General features: G+C 41.0%; 2 protein-coding genes across 4 annotated transcripts in view; both read right to left on the bottom strand.

Annotated features, from left to right (window-relative positions):
• Window positions 1-5,248: 5,248 nt before the first annotated feature.
• Window positions 5,249-14,803, bottom strand: ADGRF4 (adhesion G protein-coupled receptor F4). Its single transcript, XM_064650689.1, has 8 exons — window positions 14,556-14,803; window positions 13,461-13,497; window positions 13,153-13,313; window positions 11,891-12,175; window positions 9,812-11,176; window positions 8,893-8,934; window positions 8,754-8,813; window positions 5,249-6,192 (listed from the first exon to the last, which is right to left on the bottom strand). The coding sequence occupies exons 1-8, from the start codon at window positions 14,631-14,633 to the stop codon at window positions 6,187-6,189; spliced, it is 2,034 nt and encodes a 677-aa protein (XP_064506759.1). The 5' UTR covers window positions 14,634-14,803; the 3' UTR covers window positions 5,249-6,186.
• A 5,484-nt stretch (window positions 14,804-20,287) lies between these two features.
• CD2AP (CD2 associated protein) overlaps window positions 20,288-25,548 on the bottom strand; it is an 81,479-nt gene continuing 76,218 nt past the window's right edge. For all 3 annotated transcript variants that reach the window (XM_064650690.1, XM_064650691.1, XM_064650693.1), the window contains 4 exons: window positions 25,330-25,416; window positions 24,535-24,716; window positions 23,700-23,763; window positions 20,288-22,619 (listed from right to left, as the gene is read on the bottom strand). In XM_064650690.1, the coding sequence (XP_064506760.1) occupies window positions 22,578-22,619; window positions 23,700-23,763; window positions 24,535-24,716; window positions 25,330-25,416 (375 nt within the window). In that variant the 3' untranslated portion in view covers window positions 20,288-22,577. The remainder of the gene's footprint in view (window positions 22,620-23,699; window positions 23,764-24,534; window positions 24,717-25,329; window positions 25,417-25,548) is intronic.

The raw sequence follows: 25,548 nt of genomic DNA on the forward strand, positions 1-25,548 counted from the left end.
AGCTTTGAGCAACCTGATATAGTGGAAGGTGTCCCTGCCCATAGTCTTTAAGGTCCCTTCCAACTCAAATCATATGATTCTATGGTTCTAATTTAGGATTTTGACCAGCGAAATGGAAAGCATTCCCTTAGAGAAAAAGGAGTCATTTATTCATCAGGAGCCTCCTGTCCTGTGTGTTTATTCCTCATAAACACTCCATAGTAGAGCATCCTAAACAGAGGCTGCCTTCTGCTGCTGCTAAACAATTGGAGAGCTCCAGATTACTTAGGAGAGCAATCTTTGGGCGTATCATCACCTTCTGCATCACCCTTTGCTTTCATTTTCAGGTACCTGCTGTCTCCCACACACCCAACATCCAGACATTCCAAATGCCCTCAGACAAAGCCTATCCATGCAAAGGTCTCCATGGAACTACCAGCCAGTGGGCTTTCCACCTCTGCCATGAGGTAGTCAGAAAACCTAAATATTTGTAGCTTTTTTCATTGCCAACACTACAATTGAGTTGTCTTGGATCTGTTTCAGAGATCACCTACTAACTGTTATGAATTTCGTTCCTGTATTTGTAGCTTAAGGCTCAATAACCCAAATTTTTGTCTCAACTCTCCTTTTCCCTGCAGGTTTTCACATACATTCATTATAGGAAGAAGATCCAAATTCCTATTACTTTTAACACAACTTTTAACCTGACGGATGCATTTGTGTACTAAATTAATTCTTCTGACTGCTAACAAAAACGGAAATCAATACAAATTCAATACTACAAGTCTTCTTCTTAAAGGGAAAAGACAGGTTAATCTATCTAGGTTGCTCAAAAGAAGCTTGAAAGGTGGTTTGATCACACTGGAGAGGAGAAGGCTCTGGTTAATCACAGCAGTTACTTCTGGCCTAAAATATAAAAGCTTTAAAAAACTATCAGTGAGTCTTTTCCCAAAAGCAGACATTTTCAAGATACTTAGGGTTTGGCAGCTCATTTTAAAGGCAGTGGGGAATTTTCCTGCTAATCAGCACACTTCAAAGTCAGCCTTCAAGTCCTGCCTTCAATAGACCTTTTTGACAGAACCCGACATACATTATACTCCAATAGCTTTACAGCTTGTTGATAAAAAAGTCAAAATCCTTTATTCTGCTGCCTTATTCCTGGTCTGCCTAGCAGTGCCTACATTTGTGCCACAGGAGATAACGAGGGGATTTCTGCTGCACCTCTCCAGCTGCTGAGATGAATCCCTTGGGCTCTCTGCAGCGAGCAGGGATTAAGATAACATTTTGTAATAATGCAGAAGCTAAGCAAGAAATCCAGGCTGTCCCAGAGCTCCCAAGCCAACCATCTCAGCAATGTGGGAGATTTTTCAGCAACACCATGACAGAAATAAAGATTGCATGAATAATTGCCATTACTCAGGAAAAAATGGATCATTTACTGTGGAAACAGTGGTTGCTCAGAGAGGCACCAGACGGATGGATCTGATGTGATCTAAACAGGCGAGTGGTACTGCAAGTCCAAGTTCTGCTCCCTTATCCCACAAAAAGTGAGGATTAACTACTGACATCAGTGGAGTACTTCTGGAAGAAAAAACACCCTAAGAGCAAGGTTGAGGGTCAAATGTACCACTAATGAACAACGGGGTGTATCAAAAAGGTTGGCCCTGATGCAAGTCTACTGAAACAAATACCCCACCTTGCTTTTCCTTACAGCTGCCATCAGAGCCAGTCACAGCAGAGAGCTCTGCCTGGAGATGGCCACCTATAATACCAGAAATTCACGTTTGGCTGCTGCTAACAATACTGCAATGGCAAGAACAGCCTGGACAGTGATCAAGCATTAAGGCCAGAAGGGTCTGTTCCACAGGCTGGGGAACCGCTTTCACACCTTGTACAGAGCACAGTAATTAGTGTTTACTGAAAGCTGGTTTAGCAACATCTAAGGAAACTCACTGCTTCAAAAAACACTCGCTCCACTACTAACTTACCCTTCTTAAACAAGGGTATTTAAAGCCAGACAAATTCAAGCTAAATATAGCTCCATCTACTAACAGCCCAGTAATTTCAATAGTCTGCCAGTTCCCTGCCCAGAGAGGCTGCAGCATGAATAAGAACTACACTGTAAAACTCAACTTGCACTGCCCAAGGGTCAGAATGATCTTGCTAATCAATTCATTGTTCAACACTTAATCCTCAAACAGCCCAAACAGATGATTTATTACTGGTCTCAACCTGAAACAAAAGTACCCAAAGGGTACATATACATCTTATGTGTGGATTGAAGAGCTATAATTAAAGACTGATGCTTAAGCAAGCAAGAAAGCACTGGGCTTTTCAAGTTCAGCACTGCTGAGCAAATAAAAGTGCCATTCCCTGACTGGCTACAGTTCAGTAAACAAATAAACCTCAGATGACTTTTTCCAGTTGTGAAAAAGAGCAACTATAGCACATGGCTGCAGTAATTAGTGACAGATGAACTATTTTTGTCAAATCAGAGGGTCATGCACCTTTTCCCAAAGCCTGAACTGGCCTCAAGGTGTCACTGGATACAGATACAACAGGAACCTGAGAGGCCTGAAGGAACACAGTGTCCAACCACATCTGACCCGAAATTTAGACTGCATGTGAATAAGTTTACAAGCTTTACACCATTAGAAAGGTTTTGCTGTTGTGCACAGATGAAGGACAAATACCTCCAACCATAGCGTTCAGAGCAAAACCATGGAAGTTAAAATTCCAATCAACTGCAATGGTATTTTACAGAATCACACAATGGGCAAGGTTGGAAGGGACCACAGTGGGTTACCTGCTCCAATCTCTCTGTTCAAGCAGGATTATCCAGAGCACATGGCACAGGATTGTGTCCAGATGGTTCTGGATTATCCAGTGAGGGGAATTCCACACCCTTTCTGATCCCTGTTCCAGTGCTTGGTCACTGCACAGAAAAGTTCTTCCTCAAATTCAGGTGGAACTTCCTGTGCATCGATATCAATTTGATATTGATATGCCCCCCTTGGGAGAACAAAACCAAAAAATAATCTGCTTTATAGTGCAGAATATGTTAGAAAATGTGACTATGTAATCAGCATCATCCTGCCTTCAGGATACAAATGGGACATCTGACCTGGGGGTCAGGGAGGAGGGATGCTGTTGAGTTTATAATTTTGACCTGATGGCATTCACAGATGTTCAAAAAATACATTCACATAGTGCTATTGGCCTCAACAAAACCATTGAAACTGGAGCCAGAGAAGGAGGCAGTGCTCTCAAGGGGCTCACTCCTGGAAGCACATCCACAGGGGATTTCAGCAGCATTCTCACTGTGGGGCAGGAGGTGAAAGAGGGCTCCATGTTCCAAACTATGCTTTCCCCCAGAAATGAGATTTCACTTTGGGAGAACATAATCCTACAGACCCTGCTTGTGTAGTCACATACTTGGCCATGCAAACAGTGCTGTAAATCTGTGGGAAAAAAATGGGATGTCCCATTAATTGTGACACCTTGTGAAGAAGGGCACTTTGGCAGGCAGTGTGGAACTGCTCCAAAACAAGCTCCTGCACATCAAGGGATCTGTCTCACACAACACTGACATTATTAAGCTGTTTCTATACAGATAATTTGGGAAACAGGCAGAATTCCAACTTTAGTGATTCCCTCTCCTCAGCTGCAATTAGAACTGGACTCTGAGCCTATGGCATTTAGAGAAATACCAATTTTCAGCCCATGAAGGAACAGCTACAGCTTTCACCTCTCAAATATGTTTATTCATTAAATGCTCCTGGTCAGTTTAAGTTTGGGGTATTAAAAATAGAAGTTCCATGCCCATCCCCATCCTGTACCATTACCTGGTTCTCTGTAAGGCCCCACTCCCACCAGTTATTTTTACATAAAACACGAGGTGTCACAAAACACAAGGTAAAACAATGATATGTGCCAGCAGCTGAAAATAAGTACCATACTTCAAACTCCCTTTAATAAACAGCAGATGAAACAGATTTTTTTTCATGGTGCTATTGCCCAGGCAAGACTTCGGCTGGATTTCCAGGGATTTTGGAGGAAGTTTGTATAAGGTCTCATCCTGGACCTTCTATAAATCCACAGTTGTAACAGCCTTTTTTAACATGCGTGTTTGTGCACATGAGAGGAGGGTAGGGTGCCAGGTTGAGGCAAGTTTTCTTAAATTTTCAGGTGTTATGGAAAAATCCAAACATTTCATTAATACAGTTTCCCTGTTAACAGTGTAGCAAATAAAAAGAAAAAATCCAGTTGAATTAAATGTGATCCTGAAGAGTGATGGGAATGGAACTCTTTTTAAATCCATGGCAGCAAATTCAGGTGCACAGCAGGTTGCTTTCTCCATGCTGCAAAATGCACCACTTGGCCCCTTTCCTTCAGAGGGAACAGAGGTACCTGTGTAAAGACTCACAGTTGCAAAGGACACTCACTGAACACTGACCAACACCTTCACCCGACACTACCTATCCTGTGCCAGTCTTTTATCTATTTTTTTAAAACACAGAAAATAAATCAGGTGTGCAACACCACAATGCAATAATCCCCTCAAGTATGAGGAGCACTGAGGTAGCTCTGATAATACTTGAAGAAGGACATTCAGGGGCTTGGGGGAGATGCTACTGATGTAAAAAAAGTTTAACAGAAACAGCCCCAAGATACCTGTAACTTCCCAGGGGGGAAAGAAAGAAAAAACTCTCTCAGTGCTTCAAGGAGAGAAAGAAGCTACAGCAGAGAAGGAAGCTACAGCACAGAAGATGTTCCTTGACACCAAGTAGCAGACTTAGGGATAATGGTCTTTTTAGATCTATGTTACAGCAGCACATAAGCCCAATTTTACCTCTAATTGATTAAAGCTCTCCACTGTGTAAAAATACAGCATAGACTCTTGTAACAAGACCACAGTTTACAAGAAAAGAAGAGAGGAGAGCCAGCAACAGAGTCCTGAGGAAAAGAAGTGCCTCATGGCCCAGAGTAGAGCTCTGCCCTCCACCCTCTCCCACCAGGACATCTGGCTGTGGGTTTTTCCATGGTACATATCACACCCCCCACATTACTCAGTTCATTTGCCAGGGCATTTTAATCCCTCTTCAGTAAAGGTGTATTGATGACATTAAACTCTATTATTTTTATTAAAACTTCTATATCTCAAATGTATGTGAAGCCACATGGGGGTAAGTGATTTCTGACCTGAGTAACAGCAGTGAATACTACAGGGCATTTATCTACATGTTTGGTAGAGAAGGATAAGTACCACTTATTAGTAATAATGACAAAACTTTATTTCCATTTGAAACCATCAAGTCATCCTGACAACAGACAATGTTTCTATCAAAGCCTTCATTATAAAGGGTTTCTCAGACCAAGGACAGATTTTCTACTGAAACCAGATACTCCATCTCACATGGAAAAACCATTTCCTTGCTTAGGACATTGCTCAGGAGATGTCCATCAACTCTTGATTCAACTCTGAAGAATATTCCAAGCTTGCTTTCCCACATTTAAAGAAGGAAACTGATTTATTTGCACAGTCCTCTTTATTATTTGTCTCTGTCATTGCCTTGCAGGACAGGAAAAAGAACAAAAATTCTGTCCTAACAGACTAGAAAAGGGCTTTGTACAATTGCTCTGACACACAGGTACAGAGATGGAGAGAACAGCTGTAATGCAGAAATAAAGTTATGTTATCCATCAGTCTGAGAGGACAAATGGAAATGATGAACACAGTGACACCAAATAGAATTGGTTTTGCTCAAAAGACAGCCAAAAGCAGATAGATAATGCTCAACATTTGTACATATTAAAAATTAAATAATTTTAGAACAGTTCCACATACTGTACAGTTCCATATTGCACTGACATAAAAAAAAAAAGAAAGAAACTGAAGCACTGAAATGGCAAATGAGGACAAACTCTCCTCACAGCAGTTTTCACAAAGGTGAGAAACAAGCTTGATGTATCAGCATGTTTCCTCCAAGGGCTGCAGCAACACTGATGGTTTCCTGCTCCTGACAGCAGGTTCGAGGCCTTTTCTCTTCTGGTTTTCATGATGCTTCCTGTGGTTGTGCTCCCAGACAGTGCTGTCCATGCTCCGAGCTGGTCAGACACTTCAGCTCACCTCAAACTAGGACTTCTGTGCAAGAAGTGCTCGTTTTCTTCTTGCTGGTCAGATCCACTGAAGGTAACTGTCCACTGCTAGGACTAGGGAGAAAAAAAAAATCAGCAGGTCAGATTACAGATATCATCCATGGAGGGGGAGGGTCCACTTCAACCAGGAGGTGCTTCAGCATCCTGTGAGAAATGTCACAGGATGGTCAACTTAAAATCTGACCCAGAAGAAAGGCTCCTCTGAGTCTGGGGAAACATGAAACAAGTCTGCATACCCTTCTAGATGTATTATATCTCCACCATTAAACCCCCAGACACACAGTCCCATTTTCGGCCTCTCACTACAAGAAGGGCATTGAGGTGCTGGAGCAAGTCCAGAGAAAGGCAATGGAGCTGGGGAAGGGTCTGATGTCCATGTGAGGGGCAGCTGAGGGAGCTGGGGGGGCTCAGCCCGGAGAAAAGAAGGATTAGGGGGCCTTATTGCTCTCTAGAGCTCCCTGAAAGCAGATTGGTTAGCCAGGCAGGGGTCGGTCTCTTCTCCCAAGTAACAAGTCATAAGACAAGAGGAAATGGCTTCAAGTTGTGCCTGGGGAGGTTTAGATGGGATATTAGGAACAATTTCTTCACTGAAAGGTTAGACAAGCATTGGAACAGGCTGCCCAGGGCAGTGGTGGAGTCACCATCCCTGGAGGGATTTCAAAGACACATGGATGTGGCACTGAGGGACATGGTTTAGTGGTGGACTTGGCAGTGCTGGGTAATGGTTGGACTCAGTGATCTCAGAGGTCTTCTCCAACCTAAACAATTCTATGATTCTGTGATTTTGAAACTCCCTGAAATGAGACTACTTTTTTTTAAATAACAATTATTTCAGGTGTGACCAACTTTTTCAGCTCTCATGAGTCAAACTCCATGCTTACACCCAAGTTTACAAAAGTGGATGACTAATATTTTCCCCCTCTGTTATGCCATTATAAACACCTACACATGGTTTCTTCCACCCAGGTGCGTGACAACATCAACCAAATTCTTAGGCACATGCAGCCACAGTTTCCACACCAAGTTTTCCCCAGTGAGATCACTTAATACTTTTATCAAACGTTGCTGAGTCATGGGACTAGTGAAATTTAGACCTGTTGTTTCCAGAAGGTTATACTGGTGGTGACTTGAGAAAACTTTAACTTTCAAACTTTCAGTCCTGACCTAAAGCCTGACAAGATGTGAAACACCTTCACTGCTGTTTGGATCCTCAATCTGTATAAGCAAGAAATGTAATCTCAGTTCGTTAAATTTGGGGCAGCCACAAACACATCCTTTCTTTTTCCTCTGCTGGGTAGGAAAAATCTTCAGCAGAAATTTGAGGCTTGGTGGTTTTGTTTGTTGTTGGGTTTGGGGTTTGTTTTCTTTACTTTTTTTCACTGGTTAGTTGTTGTTTTTTTTGGGGGGTTTTTTTTTGTTTGTTTGTTTGTTTGTTTTGGGGTTTTTGTGGTTTTTTTTTTAAGAGAAAACCTTCTGCAATGCATTTAAACTTAGTACATAGGGCTGGATGCAACTGAAAACTAAATTGGAGAGGTAGGATGCAGAGGAGTTAGAAGTTCCACAAACATGCAGCCTCTCTTGCCCCAAACAACCCAAATGCTGATATCAGAAGGGAGCCATAGTTTCCACAACCCCTCTATTTCCCCTCATAAATCAAGTATGTTTGCGCACACTGTTAGTGAAAGACCCTCTGCAGCTTTCAATACTAGAATCACAAATGGATAAAAGCAAGGAAATTATTTTTTCAAAGTCCAAACTGAACTGACACAGTTTCTTTTGGCAGACAGCAGGAGTACTGTAGATAATTCTTGTGAGACCGCTAAAGAGGATTCCCTTTCATAAACACAGTGTAAAACCACTAAAGCCTTGGTACCAAAAGAAATCTAAGAACAACAGACAAAAGTTTTCCAGTACAGGTAGGAAGCACCAACTCAGTGATGCCAACACATCAATTCTGACAAGGTTTTCCTAGGAAGCTGCTGAAACACAGTTGTTTCCTTAAGGTTTAAACACTTGCTTTTAAGGAACTGCCCTGATTTTTAAAAAGCCCTCAAGCTCTCATGAGTACACAACATCAACTAGCACCAAACACACTGTCTGGGTTCTGAATGGTTTCCATCCATCTGCTGAAAGCAGAATGATCCTCTGACATCCTAAAGCAGCCCTGTTGGCATACAGATCCACATTTTTGTGAAGGAAGCAACCAGGTCATTACATTGGGATTTTGGACTCCTAATTCTGTTCCTTCCTTATTCAGTAACCTTAAAGTAAATCTAATTTACAGATGGGGGGGGGAATGTCATTGGCATTGTGTATCTAAAGGGCTTGGACATCTACAGGTAAAGAGATTAGAATAAAATACCATTTTTAATTTTGTACAGCAGTAGGTCATGTAGCAGTAACAAAAAAAGATCAATGGCCACTTCTGATATTTAGGAGCTTAATATCCTCAACATGCTTTTGAGATACCTGCATTTCCTTCAGCAAGCATTTGCCTTAGAAAAATGTTAAGCTAGGTAAGATGCAGTGGATGGTTCCATTCTTTTCACGTACAAATAAGAAGGTGTGTAAATTGGTAAATTAAGACAGTAACAGGGAAATAAAATAATCTTTACCTTTTCTAGACCCCACTTCCGTCTTGATGAAAGGCAGTTCATCCTTAAGGCTTCTCTTGTCTGTAGATTTAAATTAAAAATATTAAAGGGAACGGTTTCTCAGGGAGTAGAAAATGTTCATATAATCCAGAATAAGTACCTTTCTGTCCAGAAGTGTCCCAAACAACAGGATGAAGAATCCCTAAGAAATTGCAAAACCAGTTAACAAAACCAGCATAGCCACATGATGTTTCTTAAGTGCTTCTAGATGTCATTTCCGTAAGGATAGACCTCATCTGCTGTCATTCAGGTAATAGCAATGCACAAAATGGGTTTATCCACCCGGGACATATGGGCTGTCTGGGAACATCAGGAATGGATATACAACCTGTGTTAATTCTCACTACAAACTGGACTGATGGGTTACATACCAGGACTTTCTCAGCCCACTCAGTTACAATCTGAATCAAGAAGAGCTAAGACAGACCAGGTGTACAACAGTGTGTCAGGTAACACTGGATGTTAACACCAATCAGTTATTCAAAACCATAGAATCAGTCATGGAATAGTTTGGGTTGGAAGGGACCTTAAAGACCATGTTGTTCCAACCCCCCTGCCATGGGCAGGGATACCTCCCACTAGACCAGGTTGCTCAAAGCCCCATCCAACCTGGTCTTGAACACTTCCAGGGATAGGGCATCCACAGCTTTCCTGGGCAACCTGTGCCAGGGCCATCTTCAACAGCAAATGAGAATTTTCTGTGTATTCGTTAATTGATAAGGATGAGACATCTTTGCAGTTACTGGACATTAACTGGTGTATTTTATGTTTAACAGAAATTCATCTTCTTAATTGTTCAACACACTTTAAACCAACTATTTTGCCCCATTACCCATCTACCTTTACTACTCTAATGCAGGATGCCTCATGCATGTATTATGTAAAGGGGCTGAGTCGAAAGGAAGGCTTAGATCCTATTTTTCATGCACAATACGTGCTGCCAGTCCCTCTTTGACCTGATACCTTTATCCCAGGCTCAAAATCTGAGCACATACTATTCCTGGTCTCCCAGAGTTTACCTGGAAAGCATTCAGCAGTGCGAACGTGATGTGGAACGCCAGGGATCGGCTGTCAAGAATCGTGGCCAATCCAAACCCCCAGGTGAGACCCAGAAGAGGGGTCAGAAGGGCAACATTTTTGCTGATTCGGATCATGCTGCTCAAATCTTGTGACTTGCAGCCTTCTCCAACAGAGGATCTCCCAGTCTTCACCACAACCACCACCACCACCACCAGATTCACCACAATGATGCTCAGAGCAGGCACAACAAAGGCCAAAAGGGCTTTTGTCTCATACCAGTTGAGCCAGCAGGCTCCACTCCTTAAATATCCATTCTTTGGTTCAGTGATGGCAACAGTGAGGACAGATATGACCAAGGGACATCCATATCCAATAGAGAATGCTGCAGCCAGGAACACAGATCTCGTTACCTTAAAAAAAATTAATAATAATCCATAGAGAATCAAGAGGCCCAGTGTAAACATCCAAAAAAACAAGGCAAGGTAGAAAAAGTGAAGGAAAAAAGTGGCTGCTACACACAACTGGTAGTTCAGGGCTGTATTGTGCACAATAGCTGCCAGGATGAACAAAACATCAGCAACGAGCAGCGATGCAGCGATGTTGACCAAACAGAAGTGGCGCATGTAGGTTATTTCAGTTTTTGTGACGTGGTGCCAGACAACAGCCTCAATGACAAGGCAGAGAACCAGGCTGAGAATGGAAAGGCCTAAGCCCACCCTAGTGATGTAATCCAGCGCCACGCTCCGCGGCGTCGCGGGGGACATCAGAATGGAGAAGGACTTGTAGGTCCGGCGCTGGTGGGAGCAGACACAAACCACGCTGTTGACGGTGTCCGACTGCGTCCTGCACGCCCGGCTGTCCCAGCGCCGCTCAGCAGAGTGCCACCCCACACACTGGGCCTCCACCTGCTCCAGCTTATTCACCTTCTCAAAGGTGAGCGAAACCCGCTGGAGCTCCTCCGGCAGAGCCACCGACAACACCATCCCGTTCACAAACCCGGGCTCTGACCGGGCGCTCTCCATGACGGCCCCGAGCGTTGGGAACGCGATGCTGATGGCCTTGGAAGCCCTAGGCAACTTCAGAAGCTCTTCTTCTGGGATCACCACATGCCCAGTGATGTTGCCTGTGTTGTTGAACTCCATAGAAAAATCAAAGCTCGTTCCTGAAGTGTTTCTGTGTATGCTGTAGCCTTTCGTAGCGATGAAGGGCTCCTGCACACTTTCTGACCCGTTCCTTAGAAGGAGTTTCCCAGCAAATAAATTCACTGAGTCCAGTAATTCTGAACCAGCATTTCTGTCCCTTACAAAAGCCCAGTTGGAAATGATGGAGCTGTTCAGAATATGGTTTGCTATCCTGCTGTAGCTCTGAAACAAACATGAAAACTATAATTTATTTTTTTTATATTAGAAAGAAACCAAATATTATTCCACTGGCAGAGCTTCCCAAAAGGCTCATTTAATTCATGAGTGATTTTTACAAAGGAAATATTCCTTCTGACACTGAACATGCTCCCCATGATCCATCCCAGTCAAATCTAAACATCTCATTACTAGAATTGTCCTATCCTCTTCATATCATAGATCGAAAGGTGATTGGAGAAGTAAACATAAAGCAAAAAATCAGGACACTCCAGTTCTATTCCAGACGCTGACCCACTGTGCAGATCTGATTTACGTCACCCTTCCTGTATTTCTTCCCCAACCTCTCTGATTTCTGAGTTCATCAGGAAAAGATACCAGTTTCTGTTGTGCAACACATGACAACACAGCTGCAGGTCAGCATCTCCAAAGCTGCCTTCCCTATAGTGTCATACTTCAAAAATTAATTCTTCCTTGTACTGCTATTCCACAGCTACAACAGCAGGTCCTGAAAACTTTTGCTTTTAAAGAAATTTAATTCCACAGTATATTTTCATCACACGTGAATAAGTCAGTTTCTCTGACAACAAAACAATGGCCCACTCTGAAAATTCTTTCCAGCCACCACTTCATTGGACATTTTTGGCCATAAGGACAAAATACTGTATAGATGCTCTGGAAACCTCAGCAGCACCTCCCAAAGCCCACAAGAGTAAATACCTGCATTTTTGCTCTAGTGACATTCTCTGATAACAGCAGAGAAATCTTCTTCAGCAAATCCACTATATCAGCTATGTTTCCTGGAATGGCTGGTGAAGACAGGATATCTGGGATGATGCACGAAAAATCAGCTTGGCAGCTCCTATTCCCATGGTCATCAGCACCAAAATGTTTTGGCCCGTCTCCAGGCTTCCCATGCCCTGGCTTTCCTCCTGCTACAAAAGGAAGATGTTCTCCAGCATCATGTCCTCCAGAGCATGGAGGGAGTCCACTTTCAGATATCCTCTGGAGGGAGGAAAACATATTTGAGACAATTAATGAACAGAATGAAAATGAAGCTTCAGTTACAACCAGGCAAGAGGTCCGGTGCTGGGTGTGCAGGGAATGTGCCAGACGGACTGAAACCCAGAACCAAAGCTCACCTGAGAAAACATTGTACTGGTACAACACACAAGAAAAGAGGGGCAAGAACTAAATGTAGTGCCTTATTCTTGAAGTGATTTAAGTTTTATTTTGTTCTTGAGGAGAATTTACCATGAATGTAATGATCTGATCATTACAGATATTGCTATTGCTCTTTTCTCAGGTTCATCCTGGTGTATCCTTGTCTTGGTTGAGATCCACATGAGGAACATCAACAAACTGAACAAAGTAACTTTGTTTCTGAATTATGTTTCCACACATGCATTTCCCAAGTTTATTTCCTTTCACTTGATTTAAGATGGTGAAAGGACAAAAGCACGAGTCTGATGAGGAGCAGCTGAGGGAGCTGGGGATATTTAGCCTGGAGAAAAGGAGGCTCAGAGGTGACTTTACTGCTCTCTACAACTACCTGAAAGGAGGTTGTAGCGTGGTGGGGGTTGGTCTCTTCTCCCAAGTAACAAGCGATAGGACAAGAGGAAATGGCCTTGAGTTGCACCATGGCAGGTGTAAATTGAATATTAGAAAAAATTTCTTCACTGAAAGGGTGGTCAGGCATTGGAACAAACTGCCTAGGAAAGTGGTGAAATCACAATCCCTGTAAGTGTTCAAAAAACATGTGGATGTGGCACCTGGGACATGGTTTAGTCATAAACACAGTATTAATGAATTGTTATGGGTTAATGATTGGACTTGATGATCTTAGAGGTCTTTTCTAACATAAATGATTCTGTGATTCCATGAAGTCAAAGCTTTGCTCAAGATTGAGAGGGTATGGAGAGACAAGCTGTCTTTGCAAATTATGAGCATAGGCCAAAGAAGGTGCATAACAGTTAACTCACCTGAAAAAGGGACTGAACATCCAAGTTTGCACAAGCATCAGACAACATTTGCCACTTTCTGTCTTCACAGACGAAGCTTGTCTCCCCATGGAAGGAGGGAGAACAAGGCTGAATACAAATAGCTCCATTGTCTTGGCAGGGAATGACATTTATACAGGCATCTGAAAAATAAATCAAGCAGATATTGTTACAAGGTGTAAGACCTCATGGTCCTCATGGTCCATGAGGTGAGTATCGGTGGTGTAAAGTATTGATAACTGATAACAACTCACAAAGAATTAAACCAGATACATAGTTATTCACTGTACCTTGCTCATTACCAGTCTTTGATTCCCTACCGAGAACCTGAAAAATAAGAAGTAGAATATATGCTGAATATTTAAATAAATAACTAAAGGATAATTCCTTGGCACAAACCAGAAAGAGGGGAAATAGTCCTTTTGAGCCCAGAATGCAGAGCTCATGTCCCCTTGCTCATACAGACCAATTCAGAACTCACTACTTAGAGTTTGTCTCTCTAGATGAAACCTTCAGCTGGACCTTTCTACTGAAATGACACACTGAGGATCACACAACTCCAGCAGTTATTCCTCAGTCAAAAAGCCTCTGTTAGGCTCCAGTATTTCTCATGTTGATGAGAATATATGAATTTCTGATGTGATCTATATGACTTTTGCCATAAGATAGTGCTACAGTTGTACAAATACCAATATCTGCGTTGCTCCTCTCCGGATTGGGAAGCAGCCCCGAGGTCTGTGTGTAGACCTCCTGCAGGCAGGAACACCTGCTGGAACTGTGTGTTGTACAGCCTGACACAATCCAAAACAGCTTCCATCGTTGCTTGGGCCATCATCTACAACCAGCCAAACCTTCCAAAACCTAAAGGGGGCTACAAGGCTGGAGAGGCAATTTTTACAACAGTAGAGTGACAGAACAAGGGGGAATGGCACTAAAATGACAGAAGGCAGGTTTGGATTAGGTATCAGGAAGAAATTCTTTACTGTGAGGGTGGTGAAGCACTGGCACAGGTTGCCCAGAGAAGCTGTGGCTGTCCCATCCCTGGAAGTGTTCAAGGTTAGGATTCATGAGGCTTTGAGCAACCTGGTTCTCACAAGCTGAATAGCAGGTTTTTAGCACTCCAGGAGTTGTGCTGGAGGTTCACTGGCATCTGGCATACTGAACATACTGAATACTTCAAAGTATTTTCTCCTATAGCAACAGGACAAGGGGTAATGGTTTTAAACTGAAAGAGGGTAGATTTAGACCAGATGAGGAAGAAATTATGATGAGGGTGGTGAAGCACTGGAACAGGTTGCTCAGAGAAGCCGTGGTTGCCCCATCCCTAAAAGTGTTCAAGGTCAGGTGGGATGGGGATTTCAGCAACCTGGTCTAGTGGAACTCACTCTGAGAGCACTGTGTGGTGTGGCCAGGAAGAAGTGCACAGCCCAAAGGAGCAGGAAGCAGACCACCCTCACATCCATCGCTGAGCATTTGCTGCTTTCCTCCTGGAAGAAACATGTTAAAGAAGTTTAGACACCATTGTTTCCACTTTTTGAACACAGTCTGAAAGCAGATAAACCTATGACAAAGACTGTCCTTACTGGGCTTGCAAGGTGGATTTGGGGCATTCATAATTTATTACCTTTACCGAGAATGAAAAAAAAGAAAAAAAAGACATAAAATCTGTCCAACACTGAAAGTTATTGCATTAATAATTTACTGTAAACCGAGAGCTGGAGAGCTTATTAAAGCAGTTCAGCCTGTGGGTCCCTTTAGAAGTGATTTAAGACAGCCTTGCCTCCACTTCGACACTGCTGCTCTCCTTGGGCAGTTCCTGAGGAGCCCCATCATGAGGTAAGAAACTTGGGCACTCAGGCCTTGGATATCAAAAACTAATAAACAAGGACCAGACCAAGTAAAGAGTTATTTCCTTTGAAGGTGGATTCAGACCTCTGCTCCCTCCATGAAGCTTCCTGTGGTCCTTGATAGAAGCTAAACATCCTGGGATGCAACTTGCTACAGGCATATTTGTTGGAAGAAAATAATTCAGTAAAAGAAATTAAGGAAAAACAATGTTTTAGATCAAACCTGATTATTACATGCTTTACATGTCCAAGGCAAAAGCAACAGCTGCTCTGCATTCAAAAGAATTGAGACACTGATCTTCTATCACTGGAGGTATAAGTAGATTAGGTCATTTACTAAAAAATAAAAACCATAAAACCAGTGAGCAAAAACAGTAAAGCACAAAACAAATGCTCAGCTGCAAAGCAGGATGATTACTAGATTTCAGGAGATGGCAACAAGAAAAAGCTCATCAAACCACCATGCCTTGATAGGACCCACTCAATTTTCCCCCGACACATACTGATCAGCACAGATGATGTAGATCAGAAGCACAAAGGGTCCTGTGCTGATGGAGCAGAAATGTGTTCTCCCATCCAGGAGACTCCAAGCTCTCACCATCTGACAGCATCAAAGGCCCAGGCACACAGCTGGCTGCCCCTTTCATCTGTGACATTTGTTCACACCTTTCTATGCTTTTAGGTCTGTGGGTTTATTACTTAACCATGAAATAATCATAAATGTAGATCTTGATGCACTGAATTTCTAAACTAGCTCTAAAGGAGAGCCTTGTGACAGCCTCTTGAATTCAACTGCTAACTGGAAAAGCATTTTCTGGGTGAAAAGCTACAAGCCATTAGCTCTTGTAAGGAAATAAAATGGATATGGAGAAGTGAACCAAAATACTTGGATCAATATTGCCAAAGAAGGGGAGGTGGCTGGGAAACACCTACAGGTCTGAGGCAAAAGGTTGTATCAAATTCTTTCCCGATTTCTGCAGTCATTAATGTTGATTGTATGCTCGTAGCCCTAATTCCATTTCACAGCTACAATCCTTGAGCTCATCACGTCTCACCATTAATTAATTCACATTCATTTCGTATTTAATCACCAATGGATCTCCACCCAGGGCTGTTACCTTTGAGTGAGGCAGAAATCTGGGACACCTCCAGGTATCTCAGGCTCACAGAGATACTGGCCCGTGTTGCCAGTGAAACACTGATCTCGCTGCTTGACTCATCAAGGAAACCTCCCAGTCTCACCAATGCAAGAATCTGCCAAGGAAACCACTGTGCAGCAACAGAAGCTTGGAGCAAAACAAGTAATACAACAGCAAGTCACTGCCACTTTAGGAAAAAATAGGGATGTAGTGACACAGGGCCACATGAAAGCATATATAGATAGTCCTCTTCCTCCAAAGCATCCAATTATGGCACTTCAGACAGAGGACAATTTATCTCTTCTCATAAACTATCTACTACCATTGATGCCTGACTTTTTAAGCAGCTGTAAACATGTTAATTCTCTCTTCCAGAGGATTCTGTTTTGTCAGGACACAGGTACACGAGCAGCTGAGTTGTCAATACTCTCTCACATGAAAAGGATTTTCTAGTGAGAAGACACTTCCACACCCACAGGTTTCTCCCACCCAGCTCAGGAGACCGTCACCAGCTGCTGATCCTCCTTCTCCAGGTCATTTCAGAGCCCTCAACAGAAGGGAAAGAGCAAAGAGTGAGTGGATGGACAGTGGCTACAAGAGAGCAAAGAGCCTCTTAAAACAGTAAAAAGAAAGGTAAACTGATCATGTATTTAAAAAGTAATCCATATGCTGGTTAATGCATCATAGCCTCAAATTCAAATCCCTTACTCTGTCACTCTTGTTGGCTTAAAACTGAAGTATTTCATAAAATCCTACAAAACTATCCTCCTTGACTCTACCCCAAGCATGTTCTTGCTTTTAACTTCTGGCAGGATGCATTGCATGGCAGTCTGGCCCCACATGGGCACAGCTACCAGAGGGCTCTGCCCATGCAGTGACAAGTGTGGCAGCTACACCCCCACACTGGTGGACCCAGGGTCTCTGGCCAAAGGGTTCTCCATCACCTGGAGTCACCTCTCTTCCCTCTCCACATGACAAACTATAGTTAAGTTTACAGGGAAAGTTACAAGCTCATGTTGTACAAAATTAAAATTTATCGTGACCTTGCCATAATTAGCTGGACAAATATATTTTCCCAAACAGTACAAACTTGCACTGTGTGTATTTAACATTTAATAAAAATACTAAATCCATTGTTACAGAACCTAATCTATTAGTTTTAGGGCTTGAATGGCCATGATCACTTGCCACTGCTACCATGCAATTTGAGGCTGCAGCTGGAGACTTCAGAGTGTTCAGCATGCTCATCCAAGCATAAAAAGTAAAGTTCTTAATTCTCCCAGAATGGTATTAGTTGTATTTTTAAAGGAATCACACTTAAAAAAATTTAAATAAAGCAAGTTCTGAGAAGAGTTATAGTTAACTTTAGCCATAAGAAAACTCCAGATTTTCTTAAAAGTTACAGCACCGTGATTAGAGACCAATTACAAAACTTCAAGAAAAAACAATCAGAGGTTAAGTAATTATTTCCAAAGATGCAAAGAGAATGTAAAACAGATGAAGTAATTGCAAAGTAAATACAGCCACAGCAACTAAATGCATTTTAGATTATGAATGAACCAATTTCACAGACCACTGATAATTCCCAAGCAGTTCTGGAATAGTGAAGTTTTGTGATAGTACTCACCGTTTTCAGAAGTCTGGGTTCTACATTAAGCAAAGTTAACCCAGCCAGAGATCATCAAGGTATCAGAGATGATTCTCTAACCATTCATCTGCTGCCATTGTGCCCCAGTCTCACTCTCACAGCCTTACCCAGTGCTCCCTGGGTGCTCTGATTCAGTTGGAGTTTTCCCATGAAGAAATAACCTTGGGCACCAGCTGCTTCTTGTCTTGCCTGGCTGGATTAATGTTAAGGAATCTGCAGATGACAATGAAGGTATTGCACTGCAAAATGACAAAACAAGTTACAAACACACCCACAGAACTGCCAGATTGCCACCTTTGCCAGGAGTCCACACTGATGAATCACACCCACGTGGTTGGTACCCTTCCTCCTGGTGGAGGAGGCAGCATCTGCACTTCTGTATTTCACAGAACTACAGAATGGTTTGGGTCAGAAGGGACCTTAAGGATCACCCAGTTCCAACTCCTCTGCCATGGGCAGAGACACCTTCCACTAGACCAGGTTGTTCAGAGCACCATCCAACCTGGCCTTGGACACTTCCAGGAATGAGGCATTCACAACTTCTCTGAGCAACAGACCTTCTTAACACCCCAAAACAAAATCTTACCAAGTTAATGCATCACCCTTTATAAATCCAAGATGACACTGCTGACAGGAGCACAGCTAAAAAGCTCAGTGAGCAAGTAATAACCTTTCCTTTAGGGACACCCGATTGTAAGGGGTGACAATTGCCTGATGAACCTCATGCTATGGCCACTGCTGGCTCTCCTAAATATCACCTCACCTCCAACAGCCAGATTCCCAACAGCCAGTAACATACAGCAAGTAGTTTATTGTAACAGATGAGAAATTCCTAAACCTCTTCCTACTAACAAGGCTGCTTTCAAAGAGCTTTAGTCACTACATTTTTCCACATCCTTGCAATATGTTTACAGGGTTTCCTGAGATACTGTCATTTTGTCTGCTACCACAAATCCAAACATTCCTCAGCCACAGGAAAGTCTCCAATTTAGCTGAAAAGGAGGTATTATTTACTGTTGTGATACAGCCAGTCTCACATCTCACATCAGCACTAAGTAGGAATTTAGCCAAGCACAATCATACACAGCCAAAACAACCCACCTGGGAAGGTTAAATTACTTGTACCTGATACAACAGGAGGTAGAGATGAATTTAAAAAAATACCTCTAAGTAAGAAGGGCCAAAACCCAATCATGTTGAAGTATGGACACCTGTTTTAAAAGGCCTCTTACCCATGTCACCTGGAGCTGTGCTTCTACATACCCTCTGAACCCTTATGATGGCAAAACTGAATGCTCCTTGATTGTCAAACTTCTCCTCAACCTCAGCAATAGTCCTCTGAAGGACACGAAGACCAGCATCCTGCAACACTCAGACACAAACCTGCTTCTCCCAGGAGGAATAACTGAATTTGGGCTCCCAGGGGGCTTGGAAAAAGACTGAAACCATGACTTCCAGCAAGGGGGGCACTCCAAACCCTAAACCAGCAGTATCAGTCTAAGGCTTTACAAGCTGGTTGGGGTTGTTTGCATTCCTCAGGCTGGGAGGTGTGTGCCCAGACACCCAAAGGGAGTGGTTTGTCCTCTCAGCTCTTGCAAAATCCAATTACTCAAGATCTACGATCAGCTGCCACAATGCTGTGCTGTTTGATTTCTCGGAGATCAGAAACATCTCAGATAACTTTAACAGCAGCCAAAAGGCAGCTGTGAAAACCTGTTTTTACCATCCCTTTGAAAAGAGTTAACAGACTTCTGAAAATTTATGACAACAATGAATACAAGGTATTTATTTAAAAGTTCAACAGATACTTTGCTACACAACTCAAAGTCGAACCTTGCATGATGTCACAGGTTTCCATCAGAAACTTCACTACCATGAAGAAATGTTAATGAAAAAAAGTCACCTTTGTGGAAAAAATCAAAAAAGTAGACCTGTAATTTCAGTGTGTTTGGGTTTTTTTACTATACTTTGTATGCAAACAAAAGCTTTTTAGAGAATCTTGTTAAGATTGAATAAAAACCTTAAGAGTTTAAAAACACCCTTTTGTTGTTCTGTTCCTCATTTACCTTTACCCTCATACGTATCCCTATTAAACATCCCACACCACAGTCTTCAGTTCTTCACTGTACATTTAAGTGCTTCATGCATTCATCCATGTTACTGAATGGAACAGGGAGCCTAAAAAGAGGCTCTGAAGATGCACAGTAAGGTCAGTTCAATATGAACCAACAGGGGGGAAAAAAATAAAGAAGAAATCCTGAGAAGTTACATTTGCAAAAAGCCCAGTAAGCTTTCCAACTGTTTGGATCCTAAGCCATCCTGACAGTCAGGAACCAGAGCATCCCAGTGAGCAAATGAAAATCTGAAAGCCTCAAATGGAGACTATATAAATACTTTGGTCTGCCCTCCCCCCGCAACTCCTCCTGCAAAGGATTTACCAGCATACAAAATCATTCCTGAACAGAACTGAGAAGACGTTTGAACAGGTTTTTATACTGATTTTATTTGCTGAGTTTGGATAGCATGCATCATTTTACAGCACCAGTATAAAGTCAGTGAAGCACACAGCTCGTAGGAACTTGTACTGTGGAATGTCTTCAAAACCATTACCCTCTCTCCCCCTCCACCGCAGTACATAACACTGGCTGAAGACAGGACAGACACATATCAGGGCAACTTCCTTATGGCTAAAAATACTCATAGCAGCGACTTTTAAAGAAGGGTTCATTAAATCAAGTCATTGCACTTGGGTCATTTATTGCTATAGCGAACAAAGGCCATTAAATAACAAACGCCTTCCATTTGTGGCTTTAACTGATTGTCTTGTTCTGTTCATCCTCTACAAGCTCACACAGAGGCACAACTTCTGCAGAGCAAATCCATCCCAAGATTTGTTTCATGCTCCAACCACAGTGAAGAGCTTGTATAACAAAACTGAGTATTCCATTAGGCTCAATTCTTGCTTTCCATCCCCTGCTTTAGGGGTGAATTCCAAGCAAGGGTTTAGTGTCTGACGAGAAGCATTGCTGCTGCACATGATTCCTCAACATAAACACATGGCTCAACCCTTCATTTGTGGTGCATTTAGGCAATTCGAAGTTAAAAGCATTAATATTGAATCAGCTTATTACCAATTTGACTAGCAAATATTACTCAATACCTGCATAGTATATTAATCAAATTTCATTAACTATTTAAATCAGCAATTGATGAACATCCTCCAGTTGACTTTCTGACATTTAATGTTTTATGATGCATCAACTGTGGAAAAAGTACACTCTCAAGAAGTAACACTTCCATGTCACTTGAGCTAGTGACATACTAAATAATTACTATATGTATGACTACTCCCATGAATAGAAGTTTAATTACTTCTTTTATTGGTGAAGTTGCCAAACTATGGGACACTTTTTTGTCATTTAAATTACAGCAGATCAAAAGGAGATGAGCTGATTACTAACAGAATTAATGCATTTTGACTGGCTTTCTAAAGCTGTATGTTTTTTAATTCTTTAATCAAACAAACACAGCAATAAATACCATTGTCTCCCATCACTTTGCATATTATTTGTATATTGTTCTGCTGCAAGTGCTGAGCTCAGGGGTTAAAGATAATGGTAATCCACAAGACCTCAACTGTTTTCCATAAAATAAAGACACTGTCTTGGACATCAGCAAAATCATGTCAAAGCAATTGTTCCAATTACTCATTAAAATACAAAGGTGTTATTAAATTTAGAGGTAAACAGTATACTGAGAAAGGTCATGGCATAAATATATAAATATTGAGACCTTTTGAGAGTATCAAAGTTCCAAAGGGATTTATTTGGAGACATGTTATAAACAAAACCTGACTATTGTAAAAACAGATCAAGATGCATATTGAACCATTACAAAGACTGATGACTTCAGTTTAGATACACAGGTACACAGACATCGTGACTTAAGGTTTCCTTTTCCATGCTGTATACTGGAGTATTTCAGGCACAACAGGTTAAGACTGGACTCAAGCCTTTTTTCTGTATTTCCTGCATTTTGTGGTTTTACAAACTGATTTTTTTCATAATTTCACGATTCAGTCCTAAGTCCCTTTTTAATCCAATAGTGCAAGTGACAAACCGTTCTGCTGAACTACTCGGATTAGATCATCCATTCTCACTACAATGCATAGGAGTTTCACCTGCTTCATTGCACTAACAAATTCCTATCTCATTACTCAACTTATAAACAGCATAGTATTAATATTCTCACTGCAGACAGGCACAACAGCATAACCCTGGGTGAGACTGCCAAAATTATACAAATATCATATATTCCCTTTTGCGTGTAGGGGAAAAGTAGTGACTACAATTACAATACAGTTATTCCACCCCTCCCAATAGACTATTTTACAGATTAGTTGTAAAGATAGATCACCCTATTTATAGTATACATCTCTTTAAAAATTAAGCTACAGGTATTCCATAAAAATCTATTAAGAATTCCCTCTCCTTTCTATACAGATTCAGTAGTATTTTCTAGCAAACCAAAAAAATAAGGTCTGCAATTCCAGCACAGTAAGAAATAAGGCCTCTTTTATATTGGCAAAAAAATTACACCATTATTCTCTTTTGTTTTCTTATCTCTCTGAATATAAGACTATATTCCTTTTTTTACTATATTTTTTCTTTAAGACTGTAGAACAACAGCATCCATCATTATGAAATAAGAGTCAGTTCTCCTTGTGTTCAGCTTTGAATTCCTGGTGAGTTAAAAACATTGAGTCCATAGCTCTCATGTAGACATCACTGCTTTCTTCAATTTTTCTATTTCAAGCTGGAAAATGGACATTTTGAAAAGAAAGTCAGTATTAAAGTAGCAATAAAGGAAAGTCTTCAGAGCTTTCACCAAAGTTGTAACATTTTCAAATACACTGAAGTTAATAATATTGTAACATTACTGCATATAACAGCTCAATATTTACAGCTGATTTGGTAATACTATATTGCTAAACAAACAGGAATATAAAATCATCAAGAATTTGCCTACGGTTCTGGTACATCTTGTCAGATAAACTCACTCTGAACAAAGCAAAGCTGAGTTATGGAATCACTTGATGTGTCCCAGTGTGATGCTGCATCATCACCTCAGAGTAACTTTCTAAACCAGCCTTCATACAAAACACTGTGCCATGATCAATTTGTATTTCTTCAAATGCACTTAGAGGATACCTGGAAGTTATCTCTTCTTCATCCCCAGTGCATATTTAAGGTGACTGCATTGATTGCTTTAGAGACACGTTAAAAAGTGGACTCACCAGAAGTTGTTCTCAAGTGTCAAAAGTAGCTTTGTAGTCAGTAAGATGCACTACTTCACAAACAAAATGCCCTTTTGTACCAGACTGAAATAACTTCCTACAATGAGCTCATCCTATTAACTACTTAATGGCATCAGACTGCAATGCAGCCAGTGGTCTTCATCTATGAATTGAGGAGTGGTGTTCATTCATAAGGAAATTTTTCAGATGCATTCTGTTCTTTTGGCCAATTATCCACACTTAATATTTAGACACTTCATCAAAAATTTAGAGCAATTTACTTTTGCCCTGTTTTTCTTTTGATTCCCTAAAGTAAATTTGTCTTTCAATCTTAAAAAAGCAAAGTACTACCTGTCCAATTGGACATATTTCTAGCAACACCCACACACTTTGTTACAAATAATATTCCAGGTAACAAAAGCTGAACTTGGATCTTCTATATACATCCAACTGCCTTGTGAAGGATTCATTCAACCACACACTAACACAGCAATGCAAAAAAAGACTGAACAGGTTTGTTGAGACTTTCCTGTGACATCGAATTCCAAAACAATGCCTACTTCTGAACCACCCACCCCTTCCCAAACCGGTAACTTTACCTCCAGATTGCTTCGCAACAGCTTCTCTTCTTCCAAATCCTTCTTTAGTTTTTCCAGTTCTCTCCTAATAGTAAAGACACCAGAAATACAAGTTAGAGAGGGGCGGAAAAAATCCTCACATCACTGAGGACACAGGCTTTGTTTAAATTTTACAAGTGAAATTCACATATGAAGGTACACGCCCACTAGTGAATTGTTACTCAAATCTGTTGGACCACGAGCTTCCACCAACTCCCAACACTTCTTATCTATCACAATGCACCTATTCCTAATTTTTAATCACAATTTTAAGTAGGTTACTTAAAAGTTCAAAATGTTATGTAACCTGTAAAGTTGAATTTAAGGTAAAATAACCTGGCAATTTCTACAAAGAGAACAAATTACTTAGAACAGAAAATAAAGAAAGTGCTAAGAATTACAATTGCACACGATGGGGTCACCATGATCACCAGTTTGAATATCTTTCTCTACTAACAGTCATGTCAATACTGCAAACACTTGTGCACGGTGTTACACAAGGCCAGCACACGTACTTACATTATTACCACAAAAAATTACCTAATATTCCTTACAGTGAAAGCGTAAACTGTTTGAGAAATACTTTCAAAAAGCTGTAGCGAATGCAGGAGTGCAAATGTGTACAAATTCCAAAAATATTCTGACATCAAATTTGTACATATTTAGGACATTTAGTTGGATCAACTTTGAAAGAAAAGTTCTAAATTAATATTAATATATTATCATACAATACTTTTCTTACTTTTAAGTCTGGCAATAAAGACATTTATAGGATTCTCTATATATCCCTTTGGAGACTGAGAAAGAAAATATTTACCCGTGTTCTTTCTTCAGTGCATCTATTAAACCCATTAAATCATTAATCTGAGTCCTGAGCTCTTCCATAGTAATTTTTTCATCATCAGTTTCTCCTTTAAGTTGGATGTCTCCAGGTAAAAAGTCAAGTATGACAGAACTTGGTCTCTGAGATGAAGATGTAATTGGGCTGAATGCAGATGGCTGAAAAAATAAATTAATAGAAAGCTAAGAAACAAAAACTTTATGAACTGACCACTTACAACACACAGGTTTTACCAGGGTGGGAGCTAAACATGCACAAGCTTCTTTAATATTCAATCTAAAAGGTAAAACAATGTCCAGTTCAAATGTACTACTGTAATACACAAAATAGTTATTTCATACAGTTCTTAATTAAGTTTCCCTGAGGTTCCTGAGGGCACTAAAAAAGTACTCACAGTGCAGTTCTCTACACTTAAAAATGTGGTTTAATGGAGTCCACTGGATCATTATAAATAAACTTTTGTGCACTTTGCTGATCTGCTTAGTTGTTCTGTCTGTCGGGAGACCAAAGGCTGAGCAAAACTGGAAGTTATTTGGGAAATACCACCTGATACAACAGTTCTCATCAGAACTGATGCACTTTATACCAAAGATAAATGAACTTCCTACTAAAGTTTTTACTATGAACTTATACTAAATGACACAGTTCACTTGCAGTTAAATACAATCATTTGTCTTTAGGTCATTGCATCAACCTATACTGGAAACACAAGCAAAATGAACAGAACACCAAGCTGCCTGGTACTCCTCTAGCTCCTTGGGGTCATCATACCTTTTTTGTTTCAACTGGCTTTGGTTTGGCACTTTCTTCTTCTTTCTGCACCTTCAGATTTTTTTCTGGACTCACGTTCTGACTTCCCTGGTACACCATTCACAAAAAATGAAAAGGTTTTCAGAATTAAAAAAAAAATTAAAATTAAATTAAAAAAAAAACCAGAACTGTCACATATTTCTAAAGATTCAATAGTAAAGGGGAAATAAGTAATGAAAC

This window comes from Pseudopipra pipra, chromosome 3 (assembly GCF_036250125.1).
Source record: "Pseudopipra pipra isolate bDixPip1 chromosome 3, bDixPip1.hap1, whole genome shotgun sequence".
NCBI classification, from domain to species: Eukaryota; Metazoa; Chordata; class Aves; order Passeriformes; family Pipridae; genus Pseudopipra; species Pseudopipra pipra.

What these genes read in the sequence shown, in the direction of transcription:
- ADGRF4 (XM_064650689.1), bottom strand. Translation starts at nt 14,633, where the DNA reads ATGGATGTGAGGGTGGTCTGCTTCCTGCTCCTTTGGGCTGTGCACTTC. An exon ending in CACCACACAGTGCTCTCAGA is followed by an intron (nt 13,498 to 14,555) that starts GTGAGTTCCACT and finishes CTTATTTTTCAG; the next exon opens with GTTCTCGGTAGGGAATCAAA. An exon ending in AAAGACTGGTAATGAGCAAG is followed by an intron (nt 13,314 to 13,460) that starts GTACAGTGAATA and finishes TTTATTTTTCAG; the next exon opens with ATGCCTGTATAAATGTCATT.